Source organism: Syngnathus floridae, unplaced genomic scaffold (assembly GCF_059516105.1).
Source record: "Syngnathus floridae isolate MCC-2025c unplaced genomic scaffold, RoL_Sflo_1.0 HiC_scaffold_127, whole genome shotgun sequence".
Classification (NCBI taxonomy): domain Eukaryota; kingdom Metazoa; phylum Chordata; class Actinopteri; order Syngnathiformes; family Syngnathidae; genus Syngnathus; species Syngnathus floridae.
In genome coordinates, this window is record NW_028284153.1 from 1195 (window position 1) to 16587 (window position 15393).

Below are 15393 nucleotides of genomic sequence, written 5' to 3' on the forward strand. Positions count from 1 at the left end.
AGTGTATGTCGAACTCCTTATGTTCGCACTCCACGAGACTCGGCGGCTCAAATGTGACTTTTGGAAGGCTTTGCGCTGAAAGAAGCTTGTTGACGCTGTGCCTTTGGGCTCTTGCAGAATCTCACCAACGAGGAGCAGGTGGTCGTGATTCACGCCAGGACCCTTCTCACCCTAGCCGAGAAGGTAACGCGCACGTCCACGCACGCTCTCGCATTCTGCTTATGTGACAGCAGCCTTTCCTCAGTGGTTAGAATACATCAAAGTGACCAAGTCAGCACTTCAACAGAAGATGTTGGACATTGAAAGTGAGAAGGTAGACAGACACGCGACATCAGCCAAGGGGAACTCCGGCAATGTGCCCCAACAATTCTGACCTTGAGCTGTGCTAGGATATGTTCTGCAAGCAGAAGGGCTACCTGGATGAAGAGTTGGACTTCAGGAAGTGTTCCATGGACCAGGCTCATAAGGTAAGCCGCCCTCAAATCTCCCGCCGGACCACTGATGGACGAGGATTGCGGCCCAGAGGATCCTGGAGCTGGAGGCCATGTTGTACGAGGCGCTACCGCAGCGGGACTGCCCCGCCACGGACGGCGAAAAAGCCAGCCACGCTGGCGTGAATGACGTGCTGACGGCGGATCAGAGAGAAGAGCTTAGGAGCGCCGTGGACCAATGGAAGCGAGCCCTGATGTGCGAGTTGAGGGAGCGCGACGCTTGCATCCTCCAAGAGAGAATGGATCTGCTGCACAGCGCGCAACAGGTAAGGGCCCAAAGCCAGCCCGGCACTTACTTGCACGCTTACTGGCTTTTGAATGCCACTTTCCATTTGTCCGTCCTAGAGGAACAAAGAGCTGAAAGAATTCATCGAAGCTCAGAAGAGACAAATCAAACAATTGGAGGAGAAGTTTCTGTTTCTCTTTCTATTCTTCTCCTTGGCCTTCATTCTGTGGCCCTAACACCAGCTGGTGAGTGAGCTCCAGCGGCACCGCACTCGACACCTCCGATACACTGCCAGCCGGTCTCAGACGTTGGCAGACGCTCCGATGCCAACGTATACCCCCCGCCACGGTGACAGAGGCACCGCGTCACACCGGCGCTCATCCAATCAGAAGGCAGGAAAAGCAAATTCACATGCAGGGCACTTTTGAACCAGAAGAGAGCGCCACAAAAAACGGTTGTTGCCCCAAACGCGCACTAAAAAGGGTCAGAATAACAAGAGTCCCACTGGCCAGCCGGGGCCACCCGTCCAGCTGTTTCTTCAGGGGGGAAAAAAATTGGAGTCACCGGTGAGTACATTTTGCATTTAGCTCTGCTTTTCTGCTTCTGTCTTCAAGTGTGTGGCATCCTGCAATCAAAGAGTCAGCCAACCCCAAAGCGGTTGACCTCAACGTCCCACCACCATGCCTACCAGAGCAGGTGACGTGATGCTTTGGACATCCTTCCGTCTCAGATGCCCAAAAGTACTCTTTGCCACATCTGCGGCAATACGGTGTCTTTTCAAAGGTGCAAATAAATCCAGCGTGGGCGGAACACGCACGTCTTCGGTTTTTCCCGCTTTGTTTGTGTGACAGCTGTTGTGAAAATTTTATACAAATAAAGTTGTATAGTACAGGTTTGGCCAAGCCGCAACTCCCGAACCGCATGCGGCTCTTTTATGTTCATATCAACATTTGTGTGTGTGTGTGTGTGTGTGGGGGGGGGGGGGTTGTGCGTGTTGGCTTCACTTGAGTTCAATTTGGTATTTTGGTCAAAAGCGCATGTGGTGAAATTCCACAAAGTAGGATGGGCAAACACATTTCTTTAAACTATGAGTGTCAATTGGGCTCTCGAAATGGCAGGGAAAAGATGCACAGCAAAACGAAAATACGTAGATGAACACAGGACGTTTTAATCAGAGTGGGAAAGTTTCTATTTTTTGTTGAACGTGATGGCAAACCATTCTGCCTGATATGTCAGACCTCAGCGCATTTCAAAGATTCAAATCTTCAGCGCCATGCACTTCAGCTCACTCCATGCTAACATTGATCAGGCGTCGAACCCGCATCATCATGCTTAAGAGGTGGCCATGCTAACCAGTGCGCCATTATGTCAACGCATAATAACTAAGTCTACTGGTCAAAACAGCGGTTACTATATGACGTCGCTACGTCGTGGTCACGTGACGCAGACAAGACGTCAATGGACGTGGGCAGAGTTAACTTGTTTAAAAGGGAGTAGGCAGAAGAAATATTTAATTTATTTAAATCTATTTTGAGTGCACACCATTATGCCAATGCATAACAACTGTAAATCTACTAAACAAAACAGCGGTTGCTATATGACATCTGCCACGTCGTGGTCACGTGACATACGTGACGTCGATGGGCGTAACTTTCGCCGGAATTCAAATCCGCGGGGAGAGTTAACTTGTTTAAAAGAGAGTGGGCAGAAGAATTATTTAATTTATTTAAATCTATTTGGTGTGTGCGCCATTATGTCAATGCATAACAACTGTAAGTCTACTAAACAAAACAGCGGTTGCTATTTGACGTCTGCCACGTCGTGGTCACGTGACGCGGACGTGACGTCGACGCCTACTTTACATCCCACCGATCACAGGACTCCTCGGCTGCATAACCGTGCCCCCTTCCCAACCAATCGGATTTGCTATACGCGAAAACGACGCCAATGGAAAGAGCTTCCGCCCAAATTTAAATCCGTGGGCGTGGCTCGCAGCAGGAAGTAGGAAAATGGCGGCGATGTTGACAAAGACACAGCGGATGGTAACATACGACTAACAAGAGAAATATTTTTATTTTCTGCTTGCAACTGGACCGTCCAGAGCGTACACGGTAAGTACAACTCATCGTTTTTAAAAAGAAGTACTTTTGTTGCCCTGAAAAGCGAGTGAGCGTGGCGTTTGTGGGGGACGTCGAATTTCGACGATTCTTTCTGGTCAACGGTTGTAAATGATTGTGTTGATTAAAAAAGAAAACTTGATGTAACTCTACTTTTAACTGCCGTTTCAGATAGATTTGGAATTGCATCACATCCAATTTTGCCTAGAGCGTACACGGTAAGTAACACTCGTTGTGTTTAAGGAGATTTACGTTTGTAATAGCAGAAGTGTAGCCGCGTTGCGTTGTACGTGTGAATGTTGGTCCGGGCGAAATGTTAATGTTTAATTTCATTCCTTTAGGTTCCACGGTGTTTGTTGGCTGCAAGTTTTCCACTGCAAGAAGAGGCTCATATCATTGACCAGGAGCGAGCTACAATGGTGAGTAGCCATAACATTTATGTTAAACACTTCCTATTTCATGTCTAACAGTACTTGATTTAACAAATAACCATAAATAAATACAGTGTGGGCACTGAAGTTAACATATGTGATTATACTGCCTAATCTGTCACCGAGTAGATTGTTGCAAAGTAATATAAGATCCAAAGTTGTAATTCAGAATAGTTTTCAAAAGAAGGCCATTAGAATTATATACAAGTCTGATTACCCTGAACAAGCTATTAATTAAATCACAAATTCTTCAATTCAAAGATTTGGTAGATTATCAGACAAATAATGTCTAACAGTAATTGATTTAACACATCACGATAAGTAGATTGAGTGTGGGCACTCTCAAGTTAACATATGTGATTATACTGCCTAATCTGTTACAGAGTATGTTGTTGCCAAGTAATGTAGAATAGATCCAAAGTAGTAATCCAGAATAGTTTTGAAGAGGCCATTAGAATAATAAACAAATCTGATTACCTTGAACATAATAACAAGCTAAGTGTTTAATATGTCCTATGAAGTCAAAATTGGGCACCATCATGTGGTGAAATTTGGAATTGCATCACATCCAATTTTGCCTGGGAACAAACAGATTACATAAATCTTAGTTTTGAATAAGCCACTCCTTCTCAAACAAGTAAACTCTGCCCATTTTGCGCAGTAGATGTTCTGTTAATATCTAGTATTTATACAAAGTCATAATTTAAATTGCTTTCAACCTTCATTCATCGGTTCAACCAACATTACTCGCTCTTATTACCAACTTGTATTGATTTAACTAAGCGTTTAATACTTCCTATCAGGTCTCAAATCGAGATTTGGCAAAATACAATTTCAGCAAATCCAATTTTGCCAGGGAACAAAAATAGATTAAATAAACTAAATAAGTCCTCTTCCCATTAAATAAATCAGAAAAGTCTGTCTTGTAACCAGTCCTCTTCAAACAAGTAAAGTCTGCCCATTTTGTGCCGTAGATTTTGTGTCTATGCCTAGTATTTAAACAAAATCATAATTTAAACGACTTCTTTCCTTCATTCACTTTGGAAATTTGGAATTGCAGCAAATCGAATTTTGGCAGGGAACAAAAATAGATCAATTAAACTAAATAAGTCTTCTTCCCATTAAATAAATTAAAAAAGTCTGTCTTGTAACCAGTCCTTTTCAAACAAGTAAAGTCTGCCCATTTTGTGCCGTCGATTTTGTGTTAATGCCTAGTATTTATACAAAATCATAATTTAAAGGACTTCATTCCTTCATTCACTTTGGAAATTTGGAATTGCAGCACATCAAATTTTGCCTGGGAAGAAAAGTAGATTAAATAAATTTAATAAGTCTTACTACTTCCCATTAAATAAATTAAATCCGTCTTACTTGTTCCCACTCCTTTTCAAAACAGTAGTTTAAAACGAGGGCCCTTCACTCAATCTTTAACCTCAACCCCGCACGTTGTGTTGTATCTGTGAATGTTGGTTGTGGCCAAATGATAGTTTTCTTTCATTCGTTTAGGTTCCAAGAAAACTTGATGTAACTCTACTTTTAACTGCCGTTTCAGATAAGCGGGTATTACGTCGCAGTCAAATGCCGCGGATATGACGTAATTGCCCGAACCTCCGCCAAAATTCAAATCTGTTGGCGCGATGGCCGTGAGCCACTGAGCAGCGACGATTATCAACAGAAATATCTTTATTTTCTGCTTGCAACTGGACCGTCTAGAGCGTACACGGTAAGTAACACTCATTGTGTTTAAGGAGATTTACGTTTGTAATAGCAGAAGTGTAGCCGCGTTGCGTTGTACGTGTGAAAATTGGTCGAGGCGAAATGTTAATGTTTAATTTCATTCCTTTAGGTTCCACGGTGTTTGTTGGCTGCAAGTTTTCCACTGCAAGAAGAGGCTCGTATCATTGACCAGGAGCGAGCTACAATGGTGAGTAGCCATAACATTTATGTTAAACACTTCCTATTTCATGTCTAACAGTACTTGATTTAACAAATAACCATAAATAAATACAGTGTGGGCACTGAAGTTAACATATGTGATTATACTGCCTAATCTGTCACGGAGTAGATTGTTGCAAAGTAATATAAGATCCAAAGTTGTAATTCAGAATAGTTTTCAAAAGAAGGCCATTAGAATTATATACAAGTCTGATTACCCTTAACATAACAACAAGCTATTAATTAAATCACAAATTCTTCAATTCAAAGATTTGGTAGATTATCAGACAAATAATGTCTAACAGTAATTGATTTAACACATCACGATAAGTAGATTGAGTGTGGGCACTCTCAAGTTAACAGATATGATTATACTGCCTAATCTGTTACAGAGTATGTTGTTGCCAAGTAATGTAGAATAGATCCAAAGTAGTAATCCAGAATAGTTTTGAAGAGGCCATTAGAATAATAAACAAATCTGATTACCTTGAACATAATAACAAGCTAAGTGTTTAATATGTCCTATGAAGTCAAAATTGGGCACCATCATGTGGTGAAATTTGGAATTGCATCACATCCAATTTTGCCTGGGAACAAACAGATTAAATAAATCTTAGTTTTGAATAAGCCACTCCTTCTCAAACAAGTAAACTCTGCCCATTTCGCGCAGTAGATGTTCTGTTAATATCTAGTATTTATACAAAGTCATAATTTAAATTGCTTTCAACCTTCATTCATCGGTTCAACCAACATTACTCGCTCTTATTACCAACTTGTATTGATTTAACTAAGCGTTTAATACTTCCTATCAGGTCTCAAGGCAAGATTTGGCAAAATACAATTTCAGCAAATCCAATTTTGCCAGGGAACAAAAATAGATTAAATAAACTAAATAAGTCTTCTTCCCATTAAATAAATCAGAAAAGTCTGTCTTGTAACCAGTCCTCTTCAAACAAGTAAAGTCTGCCCATTTTGTGCCGTAGATTTTGTGTCTATGCCTAGTATTTAAACAAAATCATAATTTAAACGACTTCTTTCCTTCATTCACTTTGTAAATTTGGAATTGCAGCAAATCGAATTTTGCCAGGGAACAAAAATAGATCAATTAAACTAAATAAGTCTTCTTCCCATTAAATAAATTAAAAAAGTCTGTCTTGTAACCAGTCCTTTTCAAACAAGTAAAGTCTGCCCATTTTGTGCCGTCGATTTTGTGTTAATGCCTAGTATTTATACAAAATCATAATTTAAAGGACTTCATTCCTTCATTCACTTTGGAAATTTGGAATTGCAGCACATCAAATTTTGCCTGGGAAGAAAAGTAGATTAAATAAATTTAATAAGTCTTACTACTTCCCATTAAATAAATTAAATACGTCTTACTTGTTCCCACTCCTTTACAAAAAAGTAGTTTAAAACGAGGTCCCTTCACTCAACCTTTAACCCTATTTATTCACCTTCTAGGCTAAGTGTTAAAGGCTAAGTGTTAAAGGCTAAGTGTTAAAGGCTAAGTGTTAGAGGCTAAGTGCCAGAGGCTAGGCGCCAGAGGCAAGTTTTTTTGGGCTGAAGTTTTAGTGGGGTTAGTGTGAATACAATCCAAAAGAATACAACAGAATACAATACAATAGAATATAATACATAGATTAAATTCAATAGCTCTTACTACTTCCCATTAAATAAATTAAATACGTCTTACTTGTTCCCAATCCTTTTCAAAAAAGTAGTTTAAAACGAGGGCCCTTCACTCAACCTTTAACCTCAACCCCTCACGTCACATTGTGTTGTATCTGTGAATGTTGGTTGTGGCCAAATGATAGTTTTCTTTCATTCGTTTAGGTTCCACGGTGTTTGTTGGCTATGTTTTCCACTGTCAGAAGGATGAAAATACAAAGTACAACGCTTGGACGTGGGCGAAGACGTCACCGGTGAGTCCTTCCTTCCTATTTATTTACCTTCTAGATGCTAGAGGCTAAGTGTTAGAGGCTAAGTGTTAGAGGCTAAGTGTTAAACACAATACGAACAACACAACGATACTGCACTGAACAACACGATACCGCACTGAGAAACACGATACCGCACTGAACAACACGATACCGCACTGAACAACACCATGCCGCACTGAACACCATGCCACACTGAACAACACCATCCCGCACTGAACAACACCATGCCGCACTAAACAACACCATGCCGCACTGAACAACACCATGCCTCACTGAACGACACCATGCCGCACTGAAAGACACCATGCCGCACTGAACGACACCATGCCGCACTGAAAGACACCATCCCGCACTGAACACCATGCCGCACTGAACAACACCATCCTGCACTGAACAACACCATCCCGCACTGAACAACACCATGCCGCACTGAACAACATTATGCCGCACTGAACATTATGCCGCACTGAACAACACCATGCCGCACTGAACAACACCATGCCGCACTGAACAACATTATCCCGCACTGAACAACACCATGCCGCATTGAACAACACCATGCCGCACTGAACAACACCATCCTGCACTGAACAACACCATCCCGCACTAAACAACACCATGCCGCACTGAACAACATTATGGCGCACTGGACAACATTATGCCGCACTGAACAACACCATGCCGCACTGAACAACACCATGCCGCACTGAACAACACCATGCCGCACTGAACAACACCATGCCGCACTGAACAACATTATGCCGCACTGAACAACACCATGCCGCACTGAACAACACCATGCCGCACTGAACAACACGATCCCGCATTGAACAACACCATCCTGCACTGAACAACACCATGCCGCACTGAACAATACCATGCCGCACTGAACAACACCATTCCGCACTGAACAACACCATGCCGCACTGAACGACACCATCCTGCACTGAACAACACCATCCCGCACTGAACAACACCATGCCGCATTAAACAACACCATGCCGCACTGAACAACACCATCCTGCACTGAACAACACCATGCCGCACTGAACAACACCATGCCGCACTGAACAACACCATGCCGCACTGAACAACATTATGCCGCACTGAACAACATTATGCCGCACTAAACAACATTATGTCGCACTGAACAACACCATGCCGCACTGAACAACACCATGCTGCACTGAACAACATTATGCCGCACTGAACAACACGATCCCGCATTGAACAACACCATCCCGCAGTGAACAACACCATGCCGCATTGAACAACACCATGCCGCACTGAACAACACCATGCTGCACTGAACAACATTATGCTGCACTGAACAACACGATCCTGCATTGAACAACACCATGCCGCACTGAACAACACCATCCTGCACTGAACAACACCATGCCGCACTGAACAACACCATGCCGCACTGAACAACATTATGCCGCACTGAAAAACACCATGCCGCACTGAACAACACCATCCCGCACTGAACAACACCATGCCGCATTGAACAACACCATGCCGCACTGAACAACACCATGCTGCACTGAACAACATTATGCTGCACTGAACAACACGATCCTGCATTGAACAACACCATGCCGCACTGAACAACACCATCCTGCACTGAACAACACCATCCTGCACTGAACAACACCACCCCGCACTGAACAACACGATCCCGCATTGAACAACACCATCCCGCACTGAACAACACCATGCCGCACTGAACAACACCATTCCGCACTGAACAACACCATGCCGCACTGAACAACACCATGCCGCACTGAACAACACCATGCCGCACTGAACAACACCATGCCGCACTGAACAACATTATGCCGCACTGAACAACACCATGCCGCACTGAACAACACCATCCCGCACTGAACAACACCATGCAGCATTGAACAACACCATGCCGCACTGAACAACACCATCCTGCACTGAACAACACCATCCCGCACTAAACAACACCATGCCGCACTGAACAACATTATGGCGCACTGGACAACATTATGCCGCACTGAACAACACCATGCCGCACTGAACAACACCATGCCGCACTGAACAACACCATGCCGCACTGAACAACACCATGCCGCACTGAACAACATTATGCCGCACTGAACAACACCATGCCGCACTGAACAACACCATGCCGCACTGAACAACACGATCCCGCATTGAACAACACCATCCTGCACTGAACAACACCATGCCGCACTGAACAACACCATGCCGCACTGAACAACACCATTCCGCACTGAACAACACCATGCCGCACTGAACAACACCATCCTGCACTGAACAACACCATCCCGCACTGAACAACACCATGCCGCATTGAACAACACCATGCCGCACTGAACAACACCATCCTGCACTGTTCAACACCATGCCGCACTGAACAACACCATGCCGCACTGAACAACACCATGCCGCACTGAACAACATTATGCCGCACTGAACAACATTATGCCGCACTAAACAACATTATGTCGCACTGAACAACACCATGCCGCACTGAACAACACCATGCTGCACTGAACAACATTATGCCGCACTGAACAACACGATCTCGCATTGAACAACACCATCCCGCAGTGAACAACACCATGCCGCATTGAACAACACCATGCCGCACTGAACAACACCATCCTGCACTGAACAACACCTTTCCACACTGAACAACACCATGCCGCACTGAACAACATTATGCCGCACTGAACAACACCATGCCGCACTGAACAACACCATGCCGCACTGAACAACACCATGCCGCACTGAACAACACCATGCCGCAATGAACAACACCATCCCGCACTGAACAACACCATGCCGCATTGAACAACACCATGCCGCACTGAACAACACCATCCCGCACTGAACAACACCACCCCGCACTGAACAACACGATCCCGCATTGAACAACACCATCCCGGACTGAACAACACCATGCCGCACTGAACAACACCATTCCGCACTGAACAACACCATGCCGCACTGAACAACACCATGCCGCACTGAACAACACCATGCCGCACTGAACAACACCATGCCGCACTGAACAACATTATGCCGCACTGAACAACACCATGCCGCACTGAACAACACCATCCCGCACTGAACAACACCATGCCGCATTGAACAACACCATGCCGCACTGAACAACACCATCCTGCACTGAACAACACCATCCCGCACTGAACAACACCATGCCGCACTGAACAACATTATGGCGCACTGAACAACATTATGCCGCACTGAACAACACCATGCCGCACTGAACAACACCATGCCGCACTGAACAACACCATGCCGCACTGAACAACATTATGCCGCACTGAACAACATTATGCCGCACTGAACAACACCATGCCGCACTGAACAACACCATGCCGCACTGAACAACACCATGCCGCACTGAACAACACGACGTCGCACTGAACAACACGACGCCGCACAGAACAACACGACGCCGCACAGAATAACACAATACCGCACAGAACAACACAATACCGCACAAACAGTTTTAGATAATATTACGTCGCAGTCATGTGACGCGGACATGACGTCAATAGGCGGAACTCACGGCAAAATTATAATCCGTGGGCGTGGCTTGCAACAGGAAGTAGGAAAGCGGCAGTTCTGGCAAACAAGACACAGCTGTTAGTAACACGATGACTAACAAGGCAAATATTTTTGTTTTCAGCTTGCAACTTGACCGTCTAGAGCGTACAAGGTAATTACAACTGTTTTTTTTTAGCCCTGAAAAGCGAGGGAGTGTGGCGTTTGGGAGGAATGTCGAACTCGGCGTCTGCTTCCAGCCACAGACGCCAAATTTCGACGATTATTTCGACTGGTCAACGGTTGTAAATTATTGCGTTGACTAAAAACTTTAACTCTACTCTTAACTTTGCCGTTTCAGATATGCGGGTATTACACCGCGGAAATGACGTCAATAGGCTGAACTCTCGCCAAAATTCAAATCTGTGGGCGCAATGGCCTTGAGCGAGACACCGGATACAAACACGACGATTATCAACAGAAATATCTTTATTTTCCGCTTGCAAGTGGACCGTCTAGAGCGTACACGGTAAGTACAACTCATTGTGTTTAAAAAGATTTACGTTTGTGTAGTTTGCGTTGCGTTGTATCTGTGAATGTTGGTTGAGGCTAAATGTTAATGTTTAATTTCATTCCTTTAGGTTCCACGGTGTTTGTTGGCTGTATGTTTTCCACTGCAAGAAGAGGCTCGTATCATTGACCAGCAGGAGCTACAATGGTGAGTACCCCTTTCGTCTTCCATTTATGTTAAACACTTCCTATTTCATGTCTAACAGTACTCGATTTAACAAATAACCATAAATAAATACAGTGTGGGCAGTCACGTTAACATATGTGATTATCCTGCCTAATATGTTTATCACAAATATGTCACTAATCACTAATATGTTTATTTGTTTATCACAACACCTTTGGACCTTCAGCAATCGATTATTTACCTTCATCTACATAGAGACAGAACGATGGTGTCTTAAACATCTCATTCATTTCACCAAATAACTTCACGCAGGTGGATAACGGCCGTCTCGGTCACGCTATGTTGCGTGATGCAGTTTTGAAGAACCAAATGCATTTATTCAATGAATAAGTCAAGCTAGTTCTATGTTTATGATGTTGTAAGTTACGGTACCGATTGAAGTTGAGTTCGAAGCCAGTGGAAAACAGCGCTGCGTTTGTGCTCTCCAGGTACAAATGTTGTGATCTCTGACTGACGACCGGGCGAGACTCGAGTAAGAGATGTCCAAACGAGCTCCGGCAGGGCGGGCCAAGGCGGAGCGAACGGACGCCCTTCAGGCCGCCAATGACGAGCTGAGAACCAAACTGATGGACGTCCAGTTAGAACTTCAGCAGGAGAAGAACAAGGTGAAAACCTCAACAGACAGACACTGCCTGCCTCCCTGCCTGCCTCCCTGCCTGCCTCCCTGCCTGCCTCCCTCCCTCCCTCCCAGTTTTCCCGATGTAGATTAGACATGCGTGTGCCATGACTGTGTCAGCCTACATCAACAAATGCACCGAGGACGTCAGCACCACTAAGAATATCATCACCCGGGGCAACCAACGACCCTGGATGACTGAGGAGGTACGTCAAACGCTACGAGCGCGGAACTCTGCCTTCAAGTCTGGCGACAAGGAGACACTGAGGACAGCGAGAGCCAACTTGAACCGTGCCATCAGGATAGCGAAGCGAGACCGCAGTCGAAAATTTCAGGATCGTTTCCACGACGTCAAAAACATCAGGAGTATGTGGCAAGGCATACGGGCGATTACAGACTACAACTCACCCTCCCCCCCCCCGGTGGGTGTAGTTGATGCTGACTTTCTAAATGGTCTAAATAACTTCTTTGGGAGGTTCGAGGCACTAAACGGCACTCCAGCAGTTAAAACTGTCCCCCATCAGGAAGAGGAGGTACTCTGCCTTGACTCCGCCGATGTGTTGAAGACCCTGAGGAGAGTCAACCCCTGTAAGGCCCCTGGCCCCGACAACATTCCTGGGCGTGTGTTCAGGGAATGTGCAAGTCATCTGGCTGGGGTCATCACAGACATTTTTAACACCTCGCTGGGCCAAGCCACAGTGCCGGCGTGCTTTAAGACTGCCTCCATCATTCCGGTGCCGAAGAAACCTCAAATCACCTCATTTAATGATTACCGGCCTGTTGCACTGACTCCGGTTATGATGAAGTGCTTCGAAAGGCTGCTTAAAGGTCACATCGTTTCCAGACTCCCCCTATTATTTGACCCGTTCCAGTTTGCCGACCGGCAAAACCGCTCCACTCAGGACGCCATCTCCTCCGTTCTTCACCTGAGCCTGGCTCACCTGGAGGAGAAGAACACCCATGTGCGGAGGCTGTTCCTGGACTTCAGCTCAGCGTTTAACACCATCATCCCACAGCATCTGGTAGGAAAATTGGAACACCTGGGCTTCAACACCCCCCTTCGCAACTGGCTGCTAGACTTCCTCACCAACAGACCTCAGTCAGTCCGGGTCGGACAGAACACCTCTGATGTCATCACCCTCAGCACAGGCTCCCTTCAGGGCTGCGTCCTGAGCCCCCTGCTGTGCACCCTGATGACACACGACTGCGTCCTCAGGTTCACCACCAATCACATCGTGAAGTCAGCAGACGACACAACGGTGGTGGGGCTCATCAGAGACAACAACGACCTGGACTACAGAGAGGAGGTGGAGCAGCTGGTGGGCTGGTGCAGAGAAAACAGCCTGATCCTGAATGAGGAGAAGATGAAGGAGATCATCGTCGACTTCAGGAAAAAACAGCCTCACCACGCTCCACTGATCATCAACAGCTCAGCTGTGGAGGTGGTCAGCACCACCAAATTCCTGGGGGTCCACATCACAGAAGACCTCACCTGGACTATGAACACTACGGCACTGGTCAAGAGGGCACAGAAGCGCTTGTACTTCCTGCGGAGGATGAGGAGAGCCCACCTGCCCCCACCCATCATGAGGACGTTCTACAGGAGCACCATAGAGAGCATTCTGACAAGCTGTCTCTCTGTGTGGTGTGGAGGCTGCACCGCCTCCGATTGGAAGAACGTGAGGAGAGTGGTGAGGACAGCAGAGAGGATCATAGGGGCTCCTCTTCCCTCCATTCAGGACATTTCATCTCAGCGCTGCATGTCCCGTGCCCGTAACATCATCAATGACCCATCACACCCCCACCATGGACTGTTCTCCCTGCTGCCCTCTGGGAAGAGGTTTGCAGCATCCGCTGCAGGTCCACCAGGTTCTGCAACAGCTTTTTCCCTGCTGTCATCAGACTGTTGAACACTAGAACTGTTGAGCTCTAAACTGAACTCTGCATCACACATTCACAGAACTGTACTTTATGACACTACGGACCTCTATCTTGCACTATCTCGCACTACCAACTTTACTGAACTTGTATAAACCCTTTAAATAGAAGTTTAATACATGGTTTAGCATTCCTCTGCACACTCTTGAATACTGTTTTGCCTACTTGCACTATTGCATAATTATCACTGCTGCACTTTATACTTATTTTTAATATATATATATATATATATAGTATATATGTATATATATATATTTTCATAGGATATGTTACTTCTATTCAACTGCAATATCACTACTTTGTTGTAAGACGTATGCAACGGAATTTCGTTTTGTATGCACCATGTGCAGACAAGATGACAATAAAGTTTGTCTAAGTCTAAGTCATGTCAGGTCAGCTGTCTGGAGAGAGAGAGAAGTCAGGACCTGCGGGCGGAGCACCACCGTGCCACCGCCGCCATGACGGAACTCAAAAGCAAACTCCATGAGGAGAAGCAGAAAGAGTTAGCCATTACCAGGGAGACATTACTGCGGCAGCATGAAATGGAGCTGATGAGAGTGATCAAAATCAAAGATGGAGAGATCCAGCGACTGAATGCCTTGGTCCTCAGCCTGAGGGACGGCTCCATGGACAAGGTGATCCGCTCTATCCGTGTCTGACTATCCGCACGCCACGTCGGGCTTCGATGCGGCCGCTACCGTATTGTGTAGCTTGTCCCCAGTAAGCGTCGCGGCGCTCCGTTGCGGTCTCAACGGCCCGGTGTGGCGCAATGTCTGCTCAGGTGAGGAGGGGGGGCGCTTTGCTGGCGGAGGTGGAGGAGACGCGGCGGTGTCGGGAGACCGAGCGGTGTCGCCTCCACCAGGAGCGCGGAAGAAGCCCTGGCAGCGGCCCAGCAGGCCTGGCAGTCCCGAGCGGCCGAGCTCCGATCGGCTCATCACCAGCATCGGGAGGAGCTGAGCCGAACCAAGAGAGACTGCGAGAGGGAGATCCGCCGACTGGTAGGACTGATCAGATGCGCGGTGCGTGGCTATGTTCCCAATTTCGTTGTATACCTGCAGTGCAATGACACCTAAGGCATTCTATTCTATTCTATTTCACAAGAAGAAAATGTCCGGTTGCTCGCTTCGCTTTTGTCACAGCAAAGGTGTTCTAGTCGATTCCAGAAAAAAATTGGCCGGTTGCTCTCTTTGTTTTTGTCACAATTCTGGCAAATGAGTTTGCCCGCCTGCCTGAGCGCTCCCCGTTTGTACATCCAGACGGATGAGATCAAGCTGAAAGACAGAGCGGTTAGTGTTTTGGATGAAGCCCTGGGGCCGGCCACGTCCACCGCCTTCAGCTGCAGACTCAGGCTGCCGAGCAGCAGATCGCTGCC

The 15393-nt window shown here is 46.1% G+C and overlaps 1 protein-coding gene across 1 annotated transcript; it reads left to right on the forward strand.

The window, feature by feature from the left end:
- Positions 1-253: 253 nt before the first annotated feature.
- LOC148377553 (janus kinase and microtubule-interacting protein 3-like) lies at positions 254-1620 on the forward strand. The gene is made up of 5 exons (XM_088368189.1): positions 254-313; positions 390-467; positions 524-757; positions 837-962; positions 1332-1620. The coding sequence occupies exons 1-4, from the start codon at positions 290-292 to the stop codon at positions 951-953; spliced, it is 453 nt and encodes a 150-aa protein (XP_088224315.1). The 5' UTR covers positions 254-289; the 3' UTR covers positions 954-962; positions 1332-1620.
- Positions 1621-15393: the final 13773 nt, after the last annotated feature.

Bases quoted from the DNA above. Each gene is read 5' to 3' on its own strand.
- LOC148377553 (XM_088368189.1), top strand. From the start codon at position 290: ATGTTGGACATTGAAAGTGAGAAG. The intron at 314-389 runs GTAGACAGACAC...GAGCTGTGCTAG, and splicing joins TGGACATTGAAAGTGAGAAG to GATATGTTCTGCAAGCAGAA. The intron at 468-523 runs GTAAGCCGCCCT...ATTGCGGCCCAG, and splicing joins CCATGGACCAGGCTCATAAG to AGGATCCTGGAGCTGGAGGC.